The following is a 24,274-nucleotide window of genomic DNA, read 5'->3' as shown; positions in this document are numbered from 1 at the left end:
CAAAATGACCTTGCAGGATGAGCTTGGCAGAATATGTTTAGCCCACATGTAGCGAACTTCATGAAATCGTCCTTCATGGCCTTCTCACCCGGCCAGTTCTGGTGACGCCCCAAAGGGGTTGGGGCCAATGCAGCGATGAAATCACGGGGGTGGTGGTTTAAAGTAAATCTGCCCCCCACACACAAAAAAAACACATCTCTTCGCTGCCTGTGTTTTTATTTTTAAGAAAAAAACTACGCCTTTATTTGACCTGTGAATAGTGTCAAGGGGGAGGAGCCTATTTTTCCCCTGGACCCTCGCACTACACCTCAATGTGCTGTATGAACTGTATGTGTCTCTGATTATGCAAAGCGCAAGCAAAGCGCACTATGCAGCATAGCGGTGCTAGGGCACAGGGAATGATAGGCCTCGCCTCCTTGACACTATTCACAGCTTGAATAAAGGCATTGTTTTATGAAAATAAAAACACAAATATAGGCAACAAAGATGTTCTGGAAGCTTTTCTTGATATCTATCCAGCTCAGTAACGGGTCAGAGGTGACAGATTCACTTTAAAGGGTTCCTTTAAAGCGACTCTGTACCCACAATCTGACCCCCCAAACCACTTGAACCTTCGGATAGCTGCTTTCAATCCAAGATCTGTCCTGGGGTCCGTTCGGCAGGTGATGCAGTTATTGTCATAAAAACAATTTTTAATCTTGCAGCGCTGTGACTAATGGCCAGGGCTTACATTTATATATGCATTAGGCTGGCAGCACCTCTCTGTCCTTCCTCCCCACCCTCCTCATCATTAGGAATGATCCAGGAACATTTACTGCTGTTTGAGCTTTGCACAGGTGTCTTAACGATCCAGCCCATGTTCATTATACACACAGCTGAGGAAGAGGAAGCAATCTGCCAGGGAGCATTCCTAATGCTGAGGAGGGTGGGGAGGAGGGAAGGAGAGGTTGTGCCAGCCTAATGTATATACAAATGTAAGCCCCGGCCGTTACACACAGCGCTGCAAGATTAAAAGTTGTTTTTTTAGGACAATAACTGCATCCCCTGCCGAACGGGCCCCAGGACAGATCTTGGAATAAAAGCAGCTATCCAAAGGTACAAGTGGTTTGGGGGGTTAGATTGTGGGTACAGAGTCGCTTTAAAACAATGAAGCAGAGTCCTACTGTGCAAGTGTGGGGTTGTATGCCGGATAGCCCCTTTCCCATTGTACCTTTCATGGCTTCGGACTTGGTTTCATCTATAGACTGATAGATCTTGTTCTTGTCAGCCAGACGGGCCTTGGTGGCTTTGTGTTCGGCTTCTTCCTTCTCCACGCTCTGCTGCAGAGCTTTCAGCTTGTACGTCATGTCAATCTCCAGGTTGTTCTTTTCCTATAATGAGAGGATAAGAAATTATTTTTGGAACATTGTTAGAAACAAATCCAAAAAGGTAGAAGAAAGCAACTAGGAGGAGGATGTCAGAGAAAGCTATCCATGGTCTCTCCCGTTACGCTCCCTATCCTACTTCATGCGCTTCAGCTCACCACGAGGACACCCGGGCTGATGTAGAGGAATATTCACTTCAGGTACATTAAAGGAGTTTTATAGTATTAGAAAACAATAACCTCTTTCTATCGAACAAACAGTGCAACACCTGCTCTTAGGCAGTAGCGGTCTTTGGCACCAAGCACCCCAAGCGATCGCTTGGGGCCCCCAACATCCAGGGGGGCCCCCACGTCCTGCTCTTGTGCTCAAGACCGTTGGACAGGGCCGCTGCCCCGCTCGCTGCTGCGATCTGAACTGTAACTATGAGCACTCGTAATGAGCGCTCACAGTTACATGCAGCAGCAGCACTTACAGGGCGGGAGCCATTGGCTCCCTTCCTGTCAGTCACTCTTGTGGCCACAGAAAGTGTCTTCCCTGCGGTCACAAGTGGCAGCTTTGTCCTTGTGGTGCCGGCGCTCCAGTGACATAACTGGAGCATCAGCGGCAGAACAAGGGGAGTGCGGCCTCTTGTGATCGCAGGGAAAACCCTTTCTGCGGCCACAAGAGTGAAGAGAAGAGGAGACACCTGGACCCAGGTTAGTATAAGTGTTTGTTTTATTGTGTTATATACTATATGGCATGGGGAGCACACAGGGGTCTGTTTAACTGGGGGAGAGCACAGCGGGGGAATATATAAATGGGGGGAGCACACAGGGGTGTCTATATAAATGAGGGGAGCACACAGGGGGGCTATATAACAGGGGGAGCACACAAAAGGGCTATATATAACTGTGGGAGCATACAGGGGGCTATAGACTACTGGGGCTTCACAGAGGGGTATATATACTACTGGGGGCAGCACACAGGGGGTCTATATTTAAGTGGGGGAGCACACAGGAGGGCTATATACTACTGGGGGAGCACACAGGGGTCTATATACTACTGGTGGGGCACACAGGGGGTCTTTATACAGCTGGGGGAATATACAGGGGGTCTATATACTAATGGTGAGGCACACAAGGGGGTCTATATACTGCTGAAGGAGCACACAGAAGTCTACATACTACTGGGAGAGCACACAGGAGTCTATATAATACTGATGGGGCACACAGGGGGTCTATATACTACTTGGGGAACCACACAGGGGGTTTATATACTACTGGAGGAGCACACAGGGGTCTATATCAAAGTGGGGGAGCACACAGGAGGTCTATATACAAGTGGGGGAGCACACAGGGGGGCTAAATACCACTGAGGGAGCACACAGGGGGCTATATACTAGTGGGGGAGCTCACAGGGGGTATATACAACTGGGGGCAGCACACAGTGGGTATATACAACTAGGGGCAGCACAAGGGGGTCTATATACAACTGTGGCAGCACATAGGAGGTCTATATACTTCTGGGGGAGCACATGGGGGGCTATATATAACTGGGGGAACACACAGGGGTCTCTATACTACACAAGGACACAAGGGGTATATACTATTGGGGACAGCTTACAAGGGGTATATACTACTGGCGGTAGCGCACAAGGGGTATATACTACTGGGGGCAGCACACAGCGGTCTATTGTTGTGGAGCGCATGTCGAGGGGGGGGGCCCAGACATAACTTCGCTTGGGGCCCCAGAAATGCCAAGACCGCCCCTGCTCTTAGGTTGTGGATGGTATTACAGAGTGGCTCCATTCACTGTAAGAGAACTGAGCTGCAATACCACAGACATACAAGGGTGGCGCTGTTTCTGGAAGAATGCTGGCACGCATTATCAGAGCTGATGCTTGCTGTGTATTCTGTGCAGAATACTATGTGAAAGTATGGCCCTATTACACTGGACGATTATCACGTAAACAATTGCTACATTGATAATCAGTTCATGTGAATGCAGGCAAGGAACGCAAAATCGTTTGTGTGTTGTTGATCGCATCTTTTGAGCTGAACCCAAAATCATTGTCATTTGCCGGGATCAGATGGAGTTAACGGTTGTAGTAAAGACTATAGCTCTGTGTAATATGGTGAACTATGGGTGCGTTTACACAGAAAGATTTATCTGATTTTGGAAGCCAAAGCCAGGAATGGATCTGAAAAGAGGATAGATCCTAGTCTTTCCTTTATGACCTGATCCCTGTTTATAGTCTGTTCCTGGTTTTGGCTTCAAAGACCTGTCAGATAAATCTGTCTGTGTAAACGCACCATATTTCAGGTAGATTTCGTTTGCAATCATTTATCGTTTTGTCTCATAGAACCCTTAGGGTGCGTTTACACAGACAGATTTATCTGACAGATTTTGAAAGCCAAAGCCAGAAACAGACTCTTAACAGGTCATAAAGACTGAGATTTCTCCTCTTTTCGAATCCATTCCTGGCTTTGGCTTCAAAAATCTGACAGATAAATCTCTCTGTGTAAACACACCATTAGGGTCCTATTAGACTAAGCGATTTTTTCAACTATTATCGATAAACTCTCTCAAACAACCGCTTTGGCGAATGACCTGAAATCGTTCACCCAATGACACAGAAAGATGACCTATGGGAACGACTGAACAGCGTCGTATTACACCAAACGATTTGTGATGTGTGATCTGCGAATCATCAACGAAGATCCATGGCTCAGGTCTAAACAAGCGATCAACGATTTCTCGTCAGTCGTTTGATTGTTGCCGTTAGATTTTTTGAGTAATCGTGCAGTGTAATGGGGCCCTTCGGCTGATACCAGGGAGATACAGCACTGGTAATGTTCTTCCGGTTGAATACATCATTAGGCTATGTTCCCACAACGTATATTTTCGTAAAACCACAGCCGTTGTACATCCGCCGTGAGTATTACGAAAATAAACGTTACCTTGCTGTCTATGGTATACACTCCATCCGGGATCCCTAGTGGCGCCGCAAACAACTGACATGTCAGTTTTCTGCGGCCGCTACTCATTGAACAGCGGCCGTACAGACATGCCAGTGCACACTATGGAGAGAGCGGGAGTTCTGATGCAGGTGTGCACGGATGCGCCTCCGGTACTGCAGTCCCGGCCGCGATGATCTTTTCAGAGACCAGACGTTCTGTGACCAGGCCGAGTCACGGAACGACCAGTCTCTTACATAGTGTAAACATAGCCTAATAGAGCACCCTGTTGGGATAGCCGCAGAGCGTCTCACCTTCTCCAGGGACGCCAGCCTCTCCTGTAGATGCCTCTTCTCGGAGTCGGCTCGTGTGAGCAGATCCTTTCCTTTCCTTACTTCATCTTCTAGTACGGATATCCTGCCTGCAGATACACGCATCGGGTGAGTATGAACACTCAGCATCACTCAAGCTTCATACACTTATATACGGCACACGATACCGAGGGAGCGCTATACCTTGAAGGTCGCTGATGACCTCTGACCCCTGCGTCCGGTCCCTCTTCTCGGACTCCAGGGCGGACTGCAGGTTGATGTAGTCCTTCTCCAGCTTCAGCTTGGCGTTCTCCAGCATACAGGTCTTATCCTGGAGCTCTCGGTTGTTGGTTTCCAGCTGCTGGATCTGTTTGGACATCTCGTTCTGAGTCTTCCGTAACCGGGCGGCTGTGTCGGACTCTGTACGTAGAAGAGCGTTGGCTTCATCCAGCTGCGGAGGAGGGAGAGGGGGAGGGGAATACATCAGTAAGATGGAGGACTGGGCCACTTACACACCACTAAGAGGATAGGGAGGAACTTTACTGACTTGTCTTTGGAGCTGGTTCATTTTCTCGTTGGAAATCTGGGAGTTTTGGTTTCTTTTCTTCAAGTCTTCCAGTTGATCTTTCAGACTATTCACTGAAGACAATGGAAAGTATGTTTATTCTATTGAAGATAATGGGTATAACAGGGACTGGTCTGTATGTGACCATATATCTGACAAGTCTCTACACCACAGGTCTCACACTCAGGCCCTCCAGCTGTTACAAAACTACAATTCCCATCATGCCTGGACAGCCAAAGCTAAAGCTTTGGCTGTCCAGGCATGATGGGAATTGTAGTTTTGCAACCTAAGTTTGACACTCCTGCTCTAGACTATGTTCCCAGTTCACACACCAACACTGAATCAGCTTCATGCTTAACCAACATTCCACATCATGCCTAACAGTTCCTGACATGGACAGAGGTGGCAGCAGAAAGCACTGTGTCAGACTGGAAAGAATCCACCACTTCCTACAGGACATACAGCAGCTGATGAGTACTGGAAGACAAGTGTTTTTAAATAGAAGTAATTTATAAATCTATAAAACATTCTGACACCAATTGATTTGAAAAAAAAACAAACAAAAAAAAAAAAAAACCGTTTTGCAGAAGTTCCCCTTTAAGAGTCCCTCTAACTAGTGTATGCAGCTCTTTACAGGCTGATCCCCAGGCTGTGGGGTTGGTATAGGCGACGTTTACTAACCTTCATTTTCTAGGCTGCGTTTCTTCTCGGCTTCATTCTCGGCTTTTCTTTGGTACTCTGCGTTCTTGTGCTGTAGCAGAGCCTTCTCCCGCTCCAGCTGCCGGCTGGTGGACTCCAGGTTCTTTCGAGAATTTACCTAAATCAACAAAGGTAAAACCGTGTATATGTGTATATGCTTAAAGGGGTATTCTACTCAAACATAACTTTTGATATGTTGCTGCCCATGGTGAGACTAACACTTTCTTTCATACTTGTTATTATCCATTCAGTCTCCTTCCCCCAGTTCTCAGCTGCTGCTTTCTGCTGAAGACACAAAAATCTGTGTGTGAGGCTTTGCCTTTGTCTCCCCCTCCTCACACTTGAGAAAGAAGTCAGCACGACTTCGAAATGCGTTGTGTTTTAAAAATAAAAAATTCTTTGATATATTATTGCCTATCTGGACCTGCGCCCATTGTTTTACCCAGAGTTGGAGTGGAGAATTTGCTGATCTTTGTAATGCTGGGAGGGTTATTCTGAGGTCAAGTTGCTGATGAACTCACTGTGATTACCCCTTCCAGCATTACAAAGAAGCTACAATGTTGCAGATAAAGCCTGCCAGAGACTTGTTCAGCTGTCTCAGAAAGGGGGGAGAAAGAGAGAAAGGATCATACACATGTTTGTGTCTTCAGCAGAAAGCAGCAGCTGAGAACTGGAGGAAGGAGACTGAATAAATAACAAGTATGGAAGGAATTGTTAGTCTCACCATAGGCAGCATATGAAGTGTTATATGAGTGGAATACCCCTTTAAAGGTTTTAAGAGATGATAATATTGATGGTGTACCCTCTGGACAGGACATCAGTATCAGATTGGTGGGGAACCTGACTGTTAACTTCCCCCATGGATCGTTTTTTGGAAGGGACCACATACTCTGTGGTGAGCAATGTGGCCCCCTCCTTTGTTTAGTTGGTCTGCACCCTCCATGCTGCATACCTGGCAGTGGTTGTGCAGTATATAGCAGCCTAATCTGCTCCTATAGCGTTATATCACTTATAACCTAGACCCAACATCTTATAGGAGGACAGGAAAGTCCGGGATAAATTGTGACTGGAGCAGGAAACTGGCCCAGTTGCTTCTAGCAACCAATCAGATTCCACCTTTTATCCCTCACAGACTCTTTGGAAAATGAAAGGTGGAATCTGATTGGTTGCTAGGGGCAACTGAGCCAGTTTCACTTTACACCATGTTTGATAAATCTCCTCCGATCTCTGGAAAAAATAATTTTACCTGTTCATCAAGTTCCTTCATTGTCTTTTCCAGGCGGGAATTTACAGACCTAAAAAAAACAAAAAAAACAAAGACATGTATTTTTATAACTGTTAAAAAATAAAAAATAGGGTTGTAATACCTCACAGAACCTAAGGCGGCGCTGTTTTTTTTTTTTCTAATACTGGATAACCCCTTTAAAAACAGCAATAACGCAGCCTGGCATGTGCCTCACAAAAAGTATATAAGTAGATAGAGAACTGCTACACAAACATACACACAACAGAAATGAAACATAAAACTGAACAGAAGGCTTAGGAGGTGAGACCCAATATAGGGGCGGGGTTAACTGTGTCCTAATATAGGGGCGGGGTTAACTGTGTCCTAATTTAGGGGCGGGATTAACTGTGTCCTAATATAGGGGCAGGATTGACTGTATCCTAATAAAGGGGCGGGATTAACTGTGTCCTACGGCAGGCAAGATGGAGGGGGGAGGCTCCTGCTGCAGAATGACCAGACACAGCATGGTAAGGACCTGGCGCATCTAGGGAACAGAAATATTTCATACATACCCTCATTAATCCCTTCAGGCTAATACATTTTGCCCATGTATGAAGCTTTTTGTTGATTTTGACAATTTTTTATCTTTTTGTTCGACATTAAGCGTTAAAAATAGCGGCCTTCCATCCATCTATCATAAGGTCGCAGGTCGGAGTTATTACACCACGCAGGTCGTGGTTATTATATCTCACAGGTCGGGGTTATTACACCACGCAGGTCGGGGTTATTACACCACGCAGGTCGGGGTTATTACACCACGCAGGTCGGGGTTATTACACCACGCAGGTCGGGGTTATTACACCACGCAGGTCGGGGTTATTACACCACGCAGGTCGGGGTTATTACACCACGCAGGTCGGGGTTATTACACCACGCAGGTCGGGGTTATTCGGCAGATTATGGCTCCTAATCCGATCACATGTGAGGGAGGCCATGTAGCTCCAGCCTTATAGGCCATTGTGACAGGAGGTGGCGGACGCCTACGAGGACAATAAACCCTGAAGACCTCCGCCTGGAAGCCAGAAGAGTCGGGAGGATTCCGGTACCTGCACTTGTGCTCCAGTTCATCTTTGGCTTGGATCTCATTGTGCAGTTTCTCCTCCAGCTTCTGAATCGCTTTCTGTTGTTGTGCCGACTCCTACACACAGAACAATCCACGTCAAGAACTCGGCACGGCTAAAAATACACTCACCGGTGCACTGAGGTTATACAGATTTGTATTTTCTCCAATCTGACACAGTCTGCTGCCACCTCTGTCCATGTCAGGAACTGTTCAGAGCAGTAGCAAATCCTCATAGAAAACCTCTCCTGCTCTGGACAGTTCCTGATATGGACAGAGGTGGCAGCAGAGAGCACTGTGTCAGACTGGAGAGAATACACCACTTCCTGCAGGACATACAGCAGCTGATAAGTACTGAAGTACTGAATATGGGGCTGGGGTCCACAGACAAGCCCCGGGGTGCACTCACCTCTTTCGTCGGCTTTATGGAGGAGTTCTGTTCTTCCCGGCCCTTAGACGGGTCACTCAGCAATCTGAGAAAAGACAAAGGAGAAAAACACAAGAGACACAGGATGAGAAGACATTAAGCAGCTCCGACTCATAAAAATACTTGGCCCCAGAACGTCGCATTTCTAAACAGTTTACAACAGAGTTTGGATCAAAGACTGGAGAATAAAGCTCTGCAGATGGGAGACACTGGCCGCAGGGAGAGCCGGATGAGGAGGGGGGGTGACTTATTGGGGGAAGGGGGAAAAAAACAACAGGTCCCCGAAGCATCAGACAATACTGCTGAGTAAACAGGTCCGGCTGTCGGGTTGTATCAATGTACAGGAACCCCGGCCTATAGGACGCTGTCGGGGTTGTATCACTGTACAGGGACACCAGCCTATAGGACATGGTCGGGGTTGTATCGTTGTACAGGGACCCCGGCCTATAGGACATGTATCACTGTACAGGGACACCAGCCTATAGGACGCTGTCAGGGTTGTAGCGCTGTACAGGAACCCCGGCCTACAGGACGCGGTCGGGGTTGTATCGTTGTACAGAGACACCAGCCTATAGGACATGGTCGGGGTTGTATCGTTGTACAGGGACCCCGGCCTATAGGACATGGTCGGGGTTGTATCGTTGTACAGGGACCCCGGCCTATAGGACGCTGTCGCGGTTGTATCGTTGTACAGGGACGTCAGCCTATAGGACATGGTCGGGGTTGTATCGTTGTACAGGGACCCCGGTCTATAGGACATGGTCGGGGTTGTATCGTTGTACAAGGACCCCGGTCTATAGGACGCTGTCGGGGTTGTATCGTTGTACAGGGACGTCAGCCTATAGGACATGGTCGGGGTTGTATCGTTGTACAAGGAGCCCGGTCTATAGGATGCTGTCGGGGTTGTATCGTTGTACAGGGACACCAGCCTATAGGACATGGTCGGGGTTGTATCGTTGTACAGGGACTCCGGCCTATAGGACACTGTCGGGGTTGTATCGTTGTACAAGGACCCCGGTCTATAGGACGCTGTTGGGGTTGTATCGTTGTACAAGGACCCCGGCCTATAGGACGCTGTTGGGGTTGTATCGTTGTACAGGGACCCCGGCCTATAGGACGCTGTCAGGGTTGTATCACTGTACAGGGACCCCGGCCTATAGGACGCTGTCAGGGTTGTATCGCTGTACAGGGACACCGGCCTATAGGACGCTGTCAGGGTTGTATCGTTGTACAGGGACCCCGGCCTACAGGACGCTGTCAGGGTTGTATCATTGTACAGGGACCCCGGCCTATAGGACGCTGTTGGGGTTGTATCGTTGTACAGGGACCCCGGCCTATAGGACGCTGTCAGGGTTGTATCGTTGTACAGGGACCCCGGCCTACAGGACGCTGTCAGGGTTGTATCGTTGTACAGGGACCCCGGCCTACAGGACGCTGTCAGGGTTGTATCGTTGTACAGGGACCCCGGCCTACAGGACGCTGTCGGGGTTGTATCGTTGTACAAGGACCCTGGCCTATAGGACGCGAACGCTGTTCTACCATTGAAAGCCAATAGAACAACTGCTCTCAATATGTTGGGATAAGGAATATGTGAATGATCATGGTGATCCATAACTAAACAACGGCCATAGGTAACAAGGATGGCTAAATACGTACAGGTTTTCCCGATAGTAAGTGAATCCAATGAACGGCAGCTGGTTCCCTGCGAACGCCTTGGGGATAGGAAACGTCTCCACGTTGCCTTTGTCATCTTCAATGTCGTCAAAGTTGCTGCTGTCGATATCACTGCTCAGCTCTGGGACCACCGGGGCGGCCGCTAAGAGGGGGGAAACATACATGTGAGACAGGAAGCCACGGGCTGTGACCCCTCCCACCACAAGGAGATCCCGCCCCCTGGGCACTCGCAGCTGGGAGACCACGGATATGGATCCCCTCACCAGGCATGAGAACTGTGGCATGGCGCTATATAAGAGAATGGGGGCAGCTGCGACAGGAAGATCCCTTCAAGGCCCGGGCTACACGGCACCTTTTAGCGCTTTTGATGGATCTTAACTACTTAGTGACCGCAGCACTCTACAAGATTACTGACAAGTCAGTGTTTTCCTTTGGTTACGGTTTAAGGACAACTGGTGTTTTGGTAACAATTAAAAGACATTACAAAGTTATGTTTTTAATGTTTTTTAAAGGGATATTTGATATGTTGCTGCCCATGGTGACACTAATACTTCCTTCCATACTTTTTATCTGTTCAGTCTCCTTCCCCCAGTTCTCAGCTGCTGCTTTTTGCTGAAGACACAAAAACCTGTATGAGATTTTCTCTCTGTCTCCCCCTTTCCTTCTGAGACAAATCCCTGACTGGCTTTATCTGCAAGATTGTAGCTTCTTTGTAATGCTGGGAGGGTTAATCAAAGTGAGTTTATCAGCGACCTCAAATTAACCCCCCCAGGCATAACAAAGAAGCTACAATGTTGCAGACAAAGCCAGCCAGGGACTTGTTTACATCAGCCGTCTCAGAAGGGAGGGGGAAGGAGGAGGAGACAGAGAGAAAAGCTGACACACACTGAGTTTTGTGTGCTTAGCAGAAAAACAGCAGCTCAGAACTGGGGGAAGGAGACTGAATAGATAATAACAAGTATAGAAGGTATTGCTAGTCTCACATGGGCAGCAACATATTAAAAGTTGTCAGAGGACTTTCAGCTTGCTCCACTCCGATTGGCTGAGCAAGCTGTCAGTCATCTGACAGTCCTAGCCAAAGATACGAAAGAAAAGACGCAACAGTCTGGAACTCCGGTGACCTGCAAACAGGAAATTCAAATGGAGAGAGATCCAGGAGCGGATCCGTCCCCATTCCAATGATTTTTTTTTGTTACAAGTACCGGAGTTGTCCTTTAAAATCAAATCAGCAGGGCTCCAACTATGTTTAGGCCTAAAAGACACAGGAGGAAATTTATCAAACATGGTGTAAAGCAAAACTGGCTGAGTTGCCCCTGGCAACCAATCAGATTCCACCTCTCATTCCCCACAGACTATTTGGAAAATGAAAAGTGGAATCTGATTGGTTGCTAAAGGCAACTAAGCCAGTCTCACTTTACTCCATGTCTGATAAATCTCCCCCATAATTCTGTCTGCCTACGGCCACCACTAGAGGGTGCTGGGGAGCTTACTGCATACTGTTTATACACTGAACTCCATAATAACAGACCCTATAGTGCTCCATCATGTCGGCTGCAGTCAGATTGCATTTTCTCACTTTTCACCGTGTAACTAGGTACATGTGCTGCACTCATATTATATAAGGGGATAATGAATGGACGGGTAAAGCTGTGGACGTGTATTGCAGATGCAGGAATACTGGACCCCCAGCTCTTCGGCTCCCGTATAGTGTATCAGGCAGACAAGCTGCGCTCACAGCTACCGCACATAGTGGCTGCTTTGTGTAACATTTAAATGTCTGCGATGTCTAACAAACTCTTCATTCATTGGAGGAGTCAGAGGCGGCCCGTCTGGCCGGAGATCAACGCAAACACTCCAGTGACTATGTATCTATATAATCCTATATACACCCATCTATCTATACACACAGTCTGTAAGGGGTGGACAGGACCCGTCGTATAGGTACCTCCTCCTATGGTATATACTATCTCCTCATCTGGTGCCTCCTCCTATGGTATATACACTATCTCCTCATCTGGTGCCTCCTCCTATGGTATATACACTATCTCCTCATCTGGTGCCTCCTCCTATGGTATATACACTATCTCCTCATCTGGTGCCTCCTCCTATGGTATATACACTATCTCCTCATCTGGTGCCTCCTCCTACGGTATATACTACTATCTCCACATCTGGTGCCTCCTCCTATGGTATATACTACTATCACCTCATCTGGTGCCTCCTCATATGCTATACTACTATCTCCTCATCTGGTGCCTCCTCCTATGGTATATACTATCTCCTCATCTGGTGCCTCCTCCTATGGTATATACACTATCTCCTCATCTGGTGCCTCCTCCTATGGTATATACACTATCTCCTCATCTGGTGCCTCCTCCTACGGTATATACTACTATCTCCACATCTGGTGCCTCCTCCTATGGTATATACACTATTTCCTCATCTGGTGCCTCCTCCTATGGTATATACTATCTCCTCATCTGGTGCCTCCTCCTATGCTATACTACTATCTCCTCATCTGGTGCCTCCTCCTATGGTATATACTATCTCCTCATCTGGTGCCTCCTCCTACGGTATATACTACTATCTCCACATCTGGTGCCTCCTCCTATGGTATATACACTATCTCCTCATCTGGTGCCTCCTCCTATGGTATATACTACTATCTCCACATCTGGTGCCTCCTCCTATGGTATATACTACTATCTCCTCATCTGGTGCCTCCTCCTATGGTATATACTATCTCCTCATCTGGTGCCTCCTCCTATGGTATATACTACTATCTCCTCATCTGGTGCCTCCTCCTATGCTATACTACTATCTCCACATCTGATGCCTCCTCCTATGGTATATACTACTATCTCCACTTCTGGTGCCTCCTCCCATGGTATATACTACTATCTCCACTTCTGGTGCCTCCTCCTATGGTATATACTACTATCTCCACTTCTGGTGCCTCCTCCCATGGTATATACTACTATCTCCACTTCTGGTGCCTCCTCCTATGGTATATACTACTATCTCCTCATGTGGTGCCTCCTCCTATGGTATATACTACTATCTCCACATCTGGTGCCTCCTCCTATGGTATATACTATCTCCTCATCTGGTGCCTCCTCCTACGGTATATACTACTATCTCCACATCTGGTGCCTCCTCCTATGGTATATACTACTATCTCCTCATCTGGTGCCTCCTCCTATGGTATACTACTATCTCCACATCTGGTTACTATAGGAGCCATGATGGACCCCACAAAGGGTCAGTCGCTTACCGATCAGGCTTCTGCATTCTTATGGATACAAAAGCCCAGCAACAGAAACTGGGCGGAAAGTGACCACAAGCCTGAACATAGCTTAAAGGGGTATTCCACTCAAACATAACTTTTGATATGTTGCTGCCCATGGTGAGACTAACAGTTCCTTCCATACTTGTTATTATCTATTCAGTCTCCTTCCCCTAGTTCAGAGCTGCTGCTTTTAGCTACAAACACGAAAATCTGTGTGTGAGTTTTTCTCTCTGTCCCCCTCCCCTTATTTCGGAGACAGATGATGTAAAAGTCCCTGGCTAACTGTATCTGCAACAAAGTAGCTTCTTTGTAACGCTGGGAGGGTTAATCGCAGTGGGCTTATCAGCAACTTGACCACAAAATAACCCACCCAGCATTACAAAGAAGCTACAATGTTGCAGATAAAGCCTGTCAGGGACTTGTTTACATCAGCTGTCTCAGTAGGGAGGGGGAGGAGGGGGAGACAGAGAGAAAAGCTCACACACAGATTTGTGTGTCTTCAGCAGAAAGCAACAGCTGAAAACTGGGGGAAGGAGACTGAATAGATAATAACAGGTATGGAAGAAATTGTTAGTCTCATCATGGGCAGCAACATATCAAAAGTTAGGTTTGAGTGGAATACCCCTTTAAAAGGAACCTGTCGTTGCTTTCATGATGCATGAACCAAGAGTCAATGTGGCACTTCCCACTCCATCAGGGTTGATTGATCGATTTCTCTCCGTTTGGGTTTAAAGGGCAGCGGGGAGGAGGTGGCTGAGGGACCCGACGTCCACTCACCTCCCCGATTCCAGCAGCGGGTCCCGCATCGCGGCGCTCCGGTCCCTGGACGCTTCCTGGTGTCTGACGCAGGCCCGAGACGTGACGTCTCAGGTCCGCTCAGCCAGTCAGTGACAGGGGCAGGATCTGAGCAGACATGAAATGGATTCCCGCCTCCGACACTGACTGGCTGAGCGGACCCGAGACATCACGTCTCGGGGACGCGACGGACACCAGGAAGCGGCCAGGAACCGGGGACTGGAGCGCCGCTATGCGGGACCCGCAGCTGGGACAGGGTAGGTGAGTGGCCGTCTTTTCCCTCAGCCACCTCCTCCCCGGTGGGATAAGTCCATCAAGAATAAAGGACAGAGGAGAAGCCACCAGGGACCAATGAGTCGTGGTTCAGGCTGGATGAAAGTGATGAACAACCATAACATCAATACTAACACTTCCAATATTAGTTTGGGGTGAGATGGTGGTTCTACGGTCCTGCCTTGGGAGCTGCGGTCTTGGGCTGGACTCACACACAGTATTTTTACAGGTATTTAATTAGTATTTTTAGCCAAAACCAGGAAGGAGTCCAAAACCCAGAAATAAGTGGTCAAATAATCTGGTCAAATTCCATCAAAAACAACCGATCGGGATTGTTGTGGAGGGTGGGAGAGAACTGGTGTTGTCAGAGAAGACTTACAGAAACATATAGAACATATAAAGTCCTTGCAGATGTTGTCCTTGGTCAGATTCGGGTTCAGGACTCCAACGCTGAGCCACTACAAAACCTTTAAAGGAGAACTCCGATGTTGAACATTTTTTTTTCTTCAAAAAAGCAGGTAACAACCTTTTTTTTTTTTTTATTAAGACCCCGGAGTTCCCCTTTAAATAGCCATGTGTACATGCAAAATTCATAGGAAAGTATTCTGCATAAAAAAAAAACAAAAAAAAAACAAGAACCGTATGCAGAATCGTGCCCAACCACTGTCATTGTATTGGCCTGATATAGCCCAGCATCAATAGTCCCGATATGGTCAGGCCTCAATAGTCCAGATATAGCCCACCCTCTATAGTCCCGATATGGTCCAGCCTCTATAGTCCCGATATAGCCCACCCTCTATAGTCCTGATACGGTCCAGCATCTATAGTCCCGATACAGTCCAGCCTCTATAGTCCCGATATAGCCCACCCTCTATAGTCCTGATACGGTCCAGCCTCAATAGTCCAGATATAGCCCACCCTCTATAGTCCCGATATAGCCCACCCTCTATAGTCCCGATATAGCCCACCCTCTATAGTCCCGATATAGCCCACCCTCTATAGTCCCGATATAGCCCACCCTCTATAGTCCCGATATAGCCCACCCTCTATAGTCCCGATATAGCCCACCCTCTATAGTCCCGATATAGCCCACCCTCTATAGTCCCGATATAGCCCACCCTCTATAGTCCCGATATAGCCCACCCTCTATAGTCCCGATATAGCCCACCCTCTATAGTCCCGATATAGCCCACCCTCTATAGTCCCGATATAGCCCACCCTCTATAGTCCCGATATAGCCCACCCTCTATAGTCCTGATACGGTCCAGCCCCAATAGTCCTGATATAGTCCTGATACAGTCCAGCCTCTATAGTCCTGATATAGTCCTGATATAGTCCTGATACAGTCCAGCCTCTATAGTCCTGATATAGTCCAGCCTCTATAGTCCTGATATAGTCCCGATATAGACCACTCTCAATAGTCCTGATATAGTCCCTAAATAGCCCAGCCCCAATAGTCCCCATATAGTCCTGATATAGCCCACCCTCTATAGTCCTGATAGAGTCCAGCCTCCAAAGTCCTGATACAGTCCAGCCTCTATAGTCATGATAAAGTCCAGCCTCCATAGTCGTGATAAAGTCCAGCCTCTATAGTCCTGATACAGTCCAGCCACCATAGCCCTGATATAGTCCTGATGCAGTCTAGCCTCTATAGTCCTGATACAGTCCAGCCTCTATAGTCGTGATACAGTCCAGCCTCTATAGTCCTGATATAGTCCAGCCACCATAGCCCTGATATAGTCCTGATACAGTCCAGCCTCAATCTACGTATAAAATGATCAAATTTTTAAGAAAATCACAAAATACCTATAAAATAAAGAGGTTGCCGCTCCAGTACTCACTTTCTCGTATGTTGTCCCAGGTCCACTGGTCGTTCTTGAAGAAGGCGTGCTGCTTTATTTCCTCTATGCCATTCCGCCCAAGCCGTACCTCCCTATACATAGCAGAAGAACCACAAGTCACATCAAACCTGGGGGCTGTCGGTGCATGAAGACACAATACAGATGAAGGGGTTAATGTGGCTGGCAGCTGGCGTCCTCATGGCAGCGGCCGCTCCATACACTGGGGACTGTGGCTCTGGCTGGGCGGCTTGTATCTCCAGGAGAGGAGAGGGGATGGGGAGGATTTTTCTCGCTCCTTAAGACGCCACGTGTGGAATGAAACAGTTTTCCGCTCTGATCCGACGGGAGAGTTCAGCAAACACGAGCCAGGGTTTTAAATTAAGAAAAGGATCCTTTGAAAAGAGAACTGCCAAGCGCTGTGACAAAGGATGCATATGGGGGGGTGACAGCGCCAGGACGGCTTAACCCCTTCCCCTCCTGGGCCATCTGGAGGATCCTGCCATAGAGATGCACAGGGCTGCACTGTGAGAGGTACTGACCTTCTATGACTGACTCCTGTAGGTGGGGGGATCGGATTATAGGACCCCGCCAAAGCTAAATATTTGGATTGGCCACTAGCGAGCAGAAGAACAGGCCTCCCAGTTATCTAGCCGGTACGAAGCGCGTGACCCGGGGGCCTCCGGCTTCCATGAAACCCTCTATGAGTGCATTATAATCCATGCATCCGGCTTCCTGGCGTAATCTCCACAGGTATATTAGTTTTTTGCTTCACTTTCATCTAAAGCCCCCTCCACACACACACTTTAAAGGGGTATTCCACTCACACACAACTTTTGATATGTTGCTGCCCATGGTAAGACTAACAATTCCTTATATACTTGTTATTATCTATTCGGTCTTCTTCCCCCAGTTCTCAGCTGCTGCTTTCTGCTGAAGACACAAAAATCTGTGTGTGAGCTTTCCTCCTCCCCTTCTAAGACAGCTGATGTAAAAAAAAAAAAAAAAAAAAAAAAAAAAAGTCCCTGGCAGGCTGTATCTGCAACATTGTATCTTGTTTGTAATGCTGGGGGGGGTTATTCTGAGGTCAAGTTGCTAATGAACTCACTGAGATTATCCCTCCCAGCATTACAAAGAAGCTATAATGTTGCAGATAAAGCCTGCCAGGGACTTGTTTACATCAGATGTCTCAGAAGGGAGACAAATGACAAATTGACAAATGATGTAAAAGTCCCTGGCTGGCTGTATCTGCAACAAAGTAGCTTCTTTGTAACGCTGGGAGGGTTAATCGCAGTGGGCTCATCAGCAACTTGACCACAAAATAACCCACCCAGCATTACAAAGAAGCTACAATGTTGCAGATAAAGCCTGCCAGGGACTTGTTTACATCAGCTGTCTCAGTAGGAAGGGGGAGAAGGGGGAGACAGAGAGAAAAGCTCACACACAGATTTGTGTGTCTTCAGCAGAAAGCAGCAGCTAAAAACTGGGGGAAGGAGACTGAATGGATAACAACAAATATGGAAGGAATTGTTAGTCTCACCATGGGCCGCAACATATCAAAATGGTATGTCTGAGTGGAATACCCCTTTAACCCCTTCATGAAAAGGGGAACAGGATATTACAGCTGGCTGTCAGGAACCTTTCTACTACAGCAGGTCCTTTTACAATAGTCAATTCAAAGCTGAAAGGGACTGACGTGTGGTTTTCTAACCAACCAGATGCAGCAGTCACTACTGGTGTTGAACTGTCTATGTCACTTAAAAAAAACTTGACACCTGATGAGACGCCCTTGGATTGTTGGATAGAGCCTGAAGAAGAAGCATCAAAAGTTTTTTTTTTTTTTTAAAGTGACAGAGACAGTTTAATGACCTAAGACCATATTTGCCCTCCTAAGCTGACTCCATACTCCCTGACCTTACAATTCATATAAAGGAGGGAGGAGGCATGCATGCTGACGCTCAGCCCACCCTCTATGAATTTTGTGCTTGGAAGGAAAACATTATTTTATTACTTCACAAACAGCCACCAATTAAGAGAGAGGTATTATATGTTTAATCTCCCTATCAGAAGTTACTGCTAGAACAGCTGAGACCGACTGCGATCTAGGAGGGGAAGGCTGAGCTGTGAGCTTCATCTATTTTCTCCTCTTCCTACTGGTGTCCCCTTTCACGGTGAGGGTGGGTTCAAACTGAGGAATCTATGCGAAGAAGTTACAGTGGATTCCGTCGCTTGTCCCTGCGCGTATTTCCGCCCCTCCAATAGACTCCATTCTATAATCGGGCAAATTCCGCCATCTGCCGAAAGAATTGATACAACAATTCTTTGGGCAGACGGCGGAATTGGCCCGACCATAGAACGGGGGCGAGCGACGGAATCCGCGGGAACTTCTCCGCGCGGATTCCTCAGTGTGAACCCTGTACGGAAGGCTCCTCCTTACCATCACAGACAGAACAGGAAGTTTCAGCTTAGTTTAACTCCTTGTGGTGAGAATGAGAACTTCAAGATTTCAGCTGTATTTTATTAATTACATAGAGAGTAAAATGCTAAATTAAAAAAAAAAAAATCTTAAAATTAATTTAAACAGTGGGCCATTTTTTAATGACACATTCCATTTGAAGGAGAAGTCTCGCAAAGGGCAAGGGGGTATAGGAAAATAAGAAAATAAACCTACCCGTCAGATGCCTTCACAGTCCCGCTGCTGAGTACGGCTGACGGACGTCATTTTCCAATTGCAACATCAGGGCCAGGCTAAGCAAGTGCCCGCTCAGCCAATCAGTGACTGGGGCTGTGTCCCATCCCTGTCACTGACTGGCTGAGCAGGCAATCACTCTGTCCTTGACACTGCAGGTGGTCGGTGGCTGTGCCGCCAGCGACGCTATGAGGCATAAGGATGGGTAGGATTATTCTTATTATTTTCCGGCACAATTAGCCCCTTTCCTCCCTTTTTGAATTTCATGGCTCTTCCCCTTTAAGTATTGTGCCATGACACAGTGCATTGTTTTGTTTTTTACCCCCTTAGGTGACTTCTACCTTTAATTATAATGTATATGTATGTAACATGCACAGGCATCTGTCAGGGCCGTCCTCAGCTATGTCCTCATAGACTCTCTGCTCAGACTGCCCTAAGGGCCCTCTACTAGGTTCAGTTTCCAGTCAGCCATAATGCTCGCACTGTCGGGTTTGTCAGGGACAGGACAGAGGATGACTCCGCTTCCCTCCACCACAATCGGCACTGATCTGGTACCTCCAGCAGGTGATCACACACACAACTATACCCCAATAATTGCTATCACACACAAGCGTCTGCTAGCAGAAAAGACTTTGCAGGTTGCTTGTTCCAGTAAATGGCCGCCTGCATCCACTGCAAATCTATGGAGCCAGACAGAGATCATAGTGAGCGGGAACTGAAGCGCCCAGCCGCTCGCTTCACCCAGTGTTGCCGAACAATCAGTGGGGGTCTGAGTACCCAGGCACTGCCTTACTGGGGCTTAAAGGGACAGTGTCATCACAAAATTACTTATTGTATAAATAAAGTTTTTATGTTAAACAGATTTTTAAAGAATTGTTGGTGACTTTTTAAAATAATTTTCTATTTTTCAATCTATATTATAAAATAATCCTGATATCTTGCAGTTCTCATTCTCACCACTGGGGCTAAAACAAAGCTGAGACTTCCTGTTGGTGTCTGTGGTGATAAGAGGAGGCTGCTGTAAAGTGATCTGTGCAGCGTCATGTGACACCAGTAGAGGAGGAGACAGTAGCCGCTCCCTGTGGAATGACCTCTTCACAGGTCACAGAGCATGCTCAGTAATGTTTTACATTCATCTCAAGGGGACAGAGTCTGACGATTGTTGTCTATGTCCATGAGGCTTGCTGTAAAGCATGTCACTAAATGCTGTTAAAGGGGTACTCCGGCGGGGGGGCACTTTTTTGATGGGACTAGGGAGGGGGTGGCTGAGGAAAAAGACGTCCACTCACCTCCCCGATTCCAGTGGCGGGTCCCGCATTGCGGCGCTCCAGTCCCCGGCCGCTTCCTGGTGTCTGATGCCGCCCGAGACGCTACGTCTCAGGTCCGCTCAGCCACTCAGTGAAGGAGGCGGGAGACGTAGCATCTCGGGCGGCGTCAGACACCAGGAAGCGGCCGGGAACCGGGGACGCTGCGATGCGGGACCCGCCGCTGGAACTGGGGAGGTGAGTGGACGTCTTTTTCCTCAGCCACCCCCTCCCCGGTCCCATCAAAAAAGTGCCAAACCCCCCGCCCCCGCCAGAGTACCCCTTTAAGAACAGCCCAGGCAAGATGGCCGCCCCCATAACAATATACAAAAAGTGAAATAAAAAAAATTAGTCAGAAAATAGAAAAATATTAGAATAAAAGAACAAGTTTTAGTATCTGACTCTATGCAGTAAAAGAAAATGTAGGCGACACATTCCCTTTAACCCTTTAAACCTACCTGTCTGTCAAGAAGGCACAGATGAGGTTCTTGGCGTGTTTAGAAATTTCCACGTCTTCTGGAAAGTTTAAGGAATTCTTGTGATCCATAATTTTACTATAGGTGCCAACCAAGGAGTCTGCATAAAATGGAGTGTCCCCTTTAAACGAGAAGAAGAGGAAGATACATTTTTATAAGGACATTCTAAAGTTTAGTCATTACACGTAAAAACGTTGTGTATTTCTGGGAAGGGCAGGTTGGGCCGTCACTATACTGTGTATGGGGCCCTCCCGACTGTACTATGGTCAAGTATGCTGGATTTGCATAGTCTGACCCCAGTGTTCTAGAAGAGATAAGCCAGCGCTAGAGCTTCTTGGCTGCGGATTACATTTCCACTCCCCATAAGCAACACATGAATGATTGGCCAACTGTGTCAAAAATAGATGAGCCAGGTCCAGCACGGCAATCTAATTTTTGGCACATAGAAAAGGAGGGTATAGATTGGAGGACCTTCCCCAATGACATTCAAATATCTCAACAAGGCACGTGGGCTGATGTCCTGAGGAAACACCTGGAACTGCCCAGAGCAGGAGAGGATTTCTATGGGGCTTTGCTGCTGCTCTGGACAGTTCCTGACATGGACAGAGGTGGCAGCAGAGAGAACTATGTCAGACTGGAAAGAACACAGGACATACAGTAGCTGATAAGTACTAGAAGAATAGAGATTTTTTTTTAACTGATTAGAAAGAAAAACATTTTTCCGGAGTACCCCTTTAAGAGGCTATATGAACAATCCAAGGGTCACCTGTGCATCTCTGACTGCACGAACACTGAGCTGTGTAAATCCTAAAGGGATCGGGATGACAGGATAAATATCGGCCTCCTCACTTACCAACCAGCATCTCAAAGAGGAAGACCCCGACCGACCACCAGTCGCACTCCCGTCCGTAGTAGCCATCTCCTCCTTGAGACTTCAGCACTTCAGGTGATATGTAATCTGGAGTTCCGACAGCCGTGTCACACCGCACCATACCTGTCTAGGACATCAAGAAAACCGCATGAGTCCGGCACACAAAACTGGTTATAATCCGGCAAGTGTCTGTGTCATGGAAGAATGCCCCATCACTGTATAATGAAATCTGTCTGGGGTATTTCACAGCACCCTCATAAGTTACTGCTTTACTGTATAGACCGTGCTACAAGATGTGTACGCTTTACTGCAGCTGCAATGAGTAGCAGTATACAGATTACAGGCACTGTTACTATACGGCCTTATCTAGGTGTCTAGCAGCACAGTATAACAATCACTGAATCTGCCACTCTCAGATGAGTCTGTCCCAGCCTATACGGTAAAGCTGACAACTGCAGAGAATAGGAAGTGTAAGCCTCAGGTGTCTGCTCTACCGGCTAATGTGACCAGGGGTCTGGTGAAGAGTTTTATCCGCATTTATACCTTTACAGTGCAGCATTGAATCCACAACTCTCAGATAAACCTGTCCAAGTCTACACAGCAAAGCTGACAAATTGAGCTGAAGAACATTTTGCAGGAATTGGTGTATTCTCTCCAGTCTGACACAGTGCTCTCTGCTGCTGCCTCTGTCCATGTCAGGAACTGTCCAGAGAAGCAGCAAATCCCTATAGAAAACCTTTCCTGCTCTCCAGGGTGGAGAGGATACACCACTTCCTGCAGGACATACAGAAGAAGCAGAAGATTTGAGATTTTTTTATAAATATAAATTACAGTTGAAAAATATTTTGGTAAACAGCCCCTTTAAGAGCCCTGACTGCATGTATACTGTTAAGGCCGTATTACACAACGCAATAATGAGGGGGAAGTGAGCACCAACCTGTCAAGTGTTTGTTTCCCCTGGGTCTGCCTGGACAATCCTTAGATTGTCCGGGCTGCCCATTGAAGTCAGCAGCAGCCTGCTGCCGCCATTCCTATTGAACGGAGTGATGAGCAGCAGACGGTAGTTGACATGATTCGGTTTTTCAATATGTTGAAAGTACATGATCCGCTGACATCGTGCACGTCGGCTGATTGTTGCTTTTAACATGTCCTATTACACCTAACAATTATCAGCCTGAACAATCGACAATCAGCCAAGTACGGCCGGTAATCGTTCGATATAATAGGGCCTTTAGTATCCTGCCTTATCTACAGTAGGTCTACCTGTACTGCCGACATCAGTCCACTGCTCTGTGAGGAGCCTGTCCCAGCCTACACAGTGAAGCAGACAACTGATGAACTGCAGAAAACTGCAAGTCTCTGTCACTTTCTTATGGATAAATCTGGGAGCTTATGGGGAAAAAACATCCAAAACATTACAGTTCAGCTCAGTCTACTTCAATAGAAGTGGTATATATATATACACACACACACACACACACACACACACACACACACACACACCACGAGGACTCCTAATATGTGTAAGCAGCGGTGACAGGAAGGCCTGTGCTGTGACCGGAAACCCTGTGGATTTAGTCAGCAGTGACTCATCCTCCATGTTTGGCTGCCTCTGATATGTTCTATAGAATGTGTCCTGCTCTTACGTCACCACAGACCGTCTTATTCGCCCCCTTTAAGGGTCTGGTTAAAGAAGGTTTTGTTTTGTTTTGTTTTTTTTTAATAGAAGATAACATGGCTAAGAGAGACGGAAAAGGCTCAGCTTCTCCCAATAACGTACAAGGCCGAAAAAATTCTCCTCTCACATACAGCCCATAAAATATTTAATTTAAAGGGATTCTTCACCCAAATGTGCTATTACACAGGCAGCGAGATACAAGAAAACGTGTATCTCTCACTGCTAATAGGATATGAGACAGACTTGTTGCTAGGGACGTGCTGTAGTTTATAGGCAGCGTACTCCTTAGCAACCAGTCAGTCAAACGACTAACATTGCCCTCTGCTCTGCTGAGACACAGGCCAGCGGCAGCCGCATAGATTCTTCTAGAATGAAAATATATAAACCTACAGTTTTTTTTATTATATTCAGTTTTTCCCACTTTGTTGAATTGTGACTGAGCGTGCTGTACACATCGCTACCGTAGTAGAACATTCCCGGGGCATGACCACAAAACATTCCCGGGGCATGACCACGAAACATTCCCGGGGCATGACCACAAAACATTCCCGGGGCATGACCACAAAACATTCCCGGGGCATGACCACAAAACATTCCCGGGGCATGACCACAAAACATTCCCGGGGCATGACCACAAAACATTCCCGGGGCATGACCACAAAACATTCCCGGGGCATGACCACAAAACATTCCCGGGGCATGACCACAAAACATTCCCGGGGCATGACCACAAAACATTC

The 24,274-nt window shown here is 47.3% G+C and overlaps 1 protein-coding gene across 5 annotated transcripts in view; it reads right to left on the bottom strand.

Annotated features, from left to right (window-relative positions):
* Window positions 1-24,274, bottom strand: part of ROCK2 (Rho associated coiled-coil containing protein kinase 2) — a 108,869-nt gene that overhangs the window by 27,609 nt on the left and 56,986 nt on the right. For all 5 annotated transcript variants that reach the window (XM_069973167.1, XM_069973168.1, XM_069973170.1 and 2 more), the window contains exons 6-17: window positions 21,839-21,983; window positions 20,968-21,106; window positions 16,520-16,611; window positions 10,304-10,463; window positions 8,630-8,693; window positions 8,207-8,298; window positions 7,122-7,170; window positions 5,858-5,993; window positions 5,159-5,250; window positions 4,816-5,062; window positions 4,615-4,721; window positions 1,211-1,370 (exon numbers count right to left, since the gene is read on the bottom strand). In XM_069973167.1, coding sequence (XP_069829268.1) covers window positions 1,211-1,370; window positions 4,615-4,721; window positions 4,816-5,062; window positions 5,159-5,250; window positions 5,858-5,993; window positions 7,122-7,170; window positions 8,207-8,298; window positions 8,630-8,693; window positions 10,304-10,463; window positions 16,520-16,611; window positions 20,968-21,106; window positions 21,839-21,983 — 1,483 coding nt within the window. The remainder of the gene's footprint in view (window positions 1-1,210; window positions 1,371-4,614; window positions 4,722-4,815; window positions 5,063-5,158; window positions 5,251-5,857; window positions 5,994-7,121; window positions 7,171-8,206; window positions 8,299-8,629; window positions 8,694-10,303; window positions 10,464-16,519; window positions 16,612-20,967; window positions 21,107-21,838; window positions 21,984-24,274) is intronic.

The sequence above is a fragment of the Dendropsophus ebraccatus genome, chromosome 6, assembly GCF_027789765.1.
Source record: "Dendropsophus ebraccatus isolate aDenEbr1 chromosome 6, aDenEbr1.pat, whole genome shotgun sequence".
In the NCBI taxonomy this organism is placed as follows: Eukaryota; Metazoa; Chordata; class Amphibia; order Anura; family Hylidae; genus Dendropsophus; species Dendropsophus ebraccatus.
This window is presented reverse-complemented; position numbering and strand designations above follow the sequence as displayed.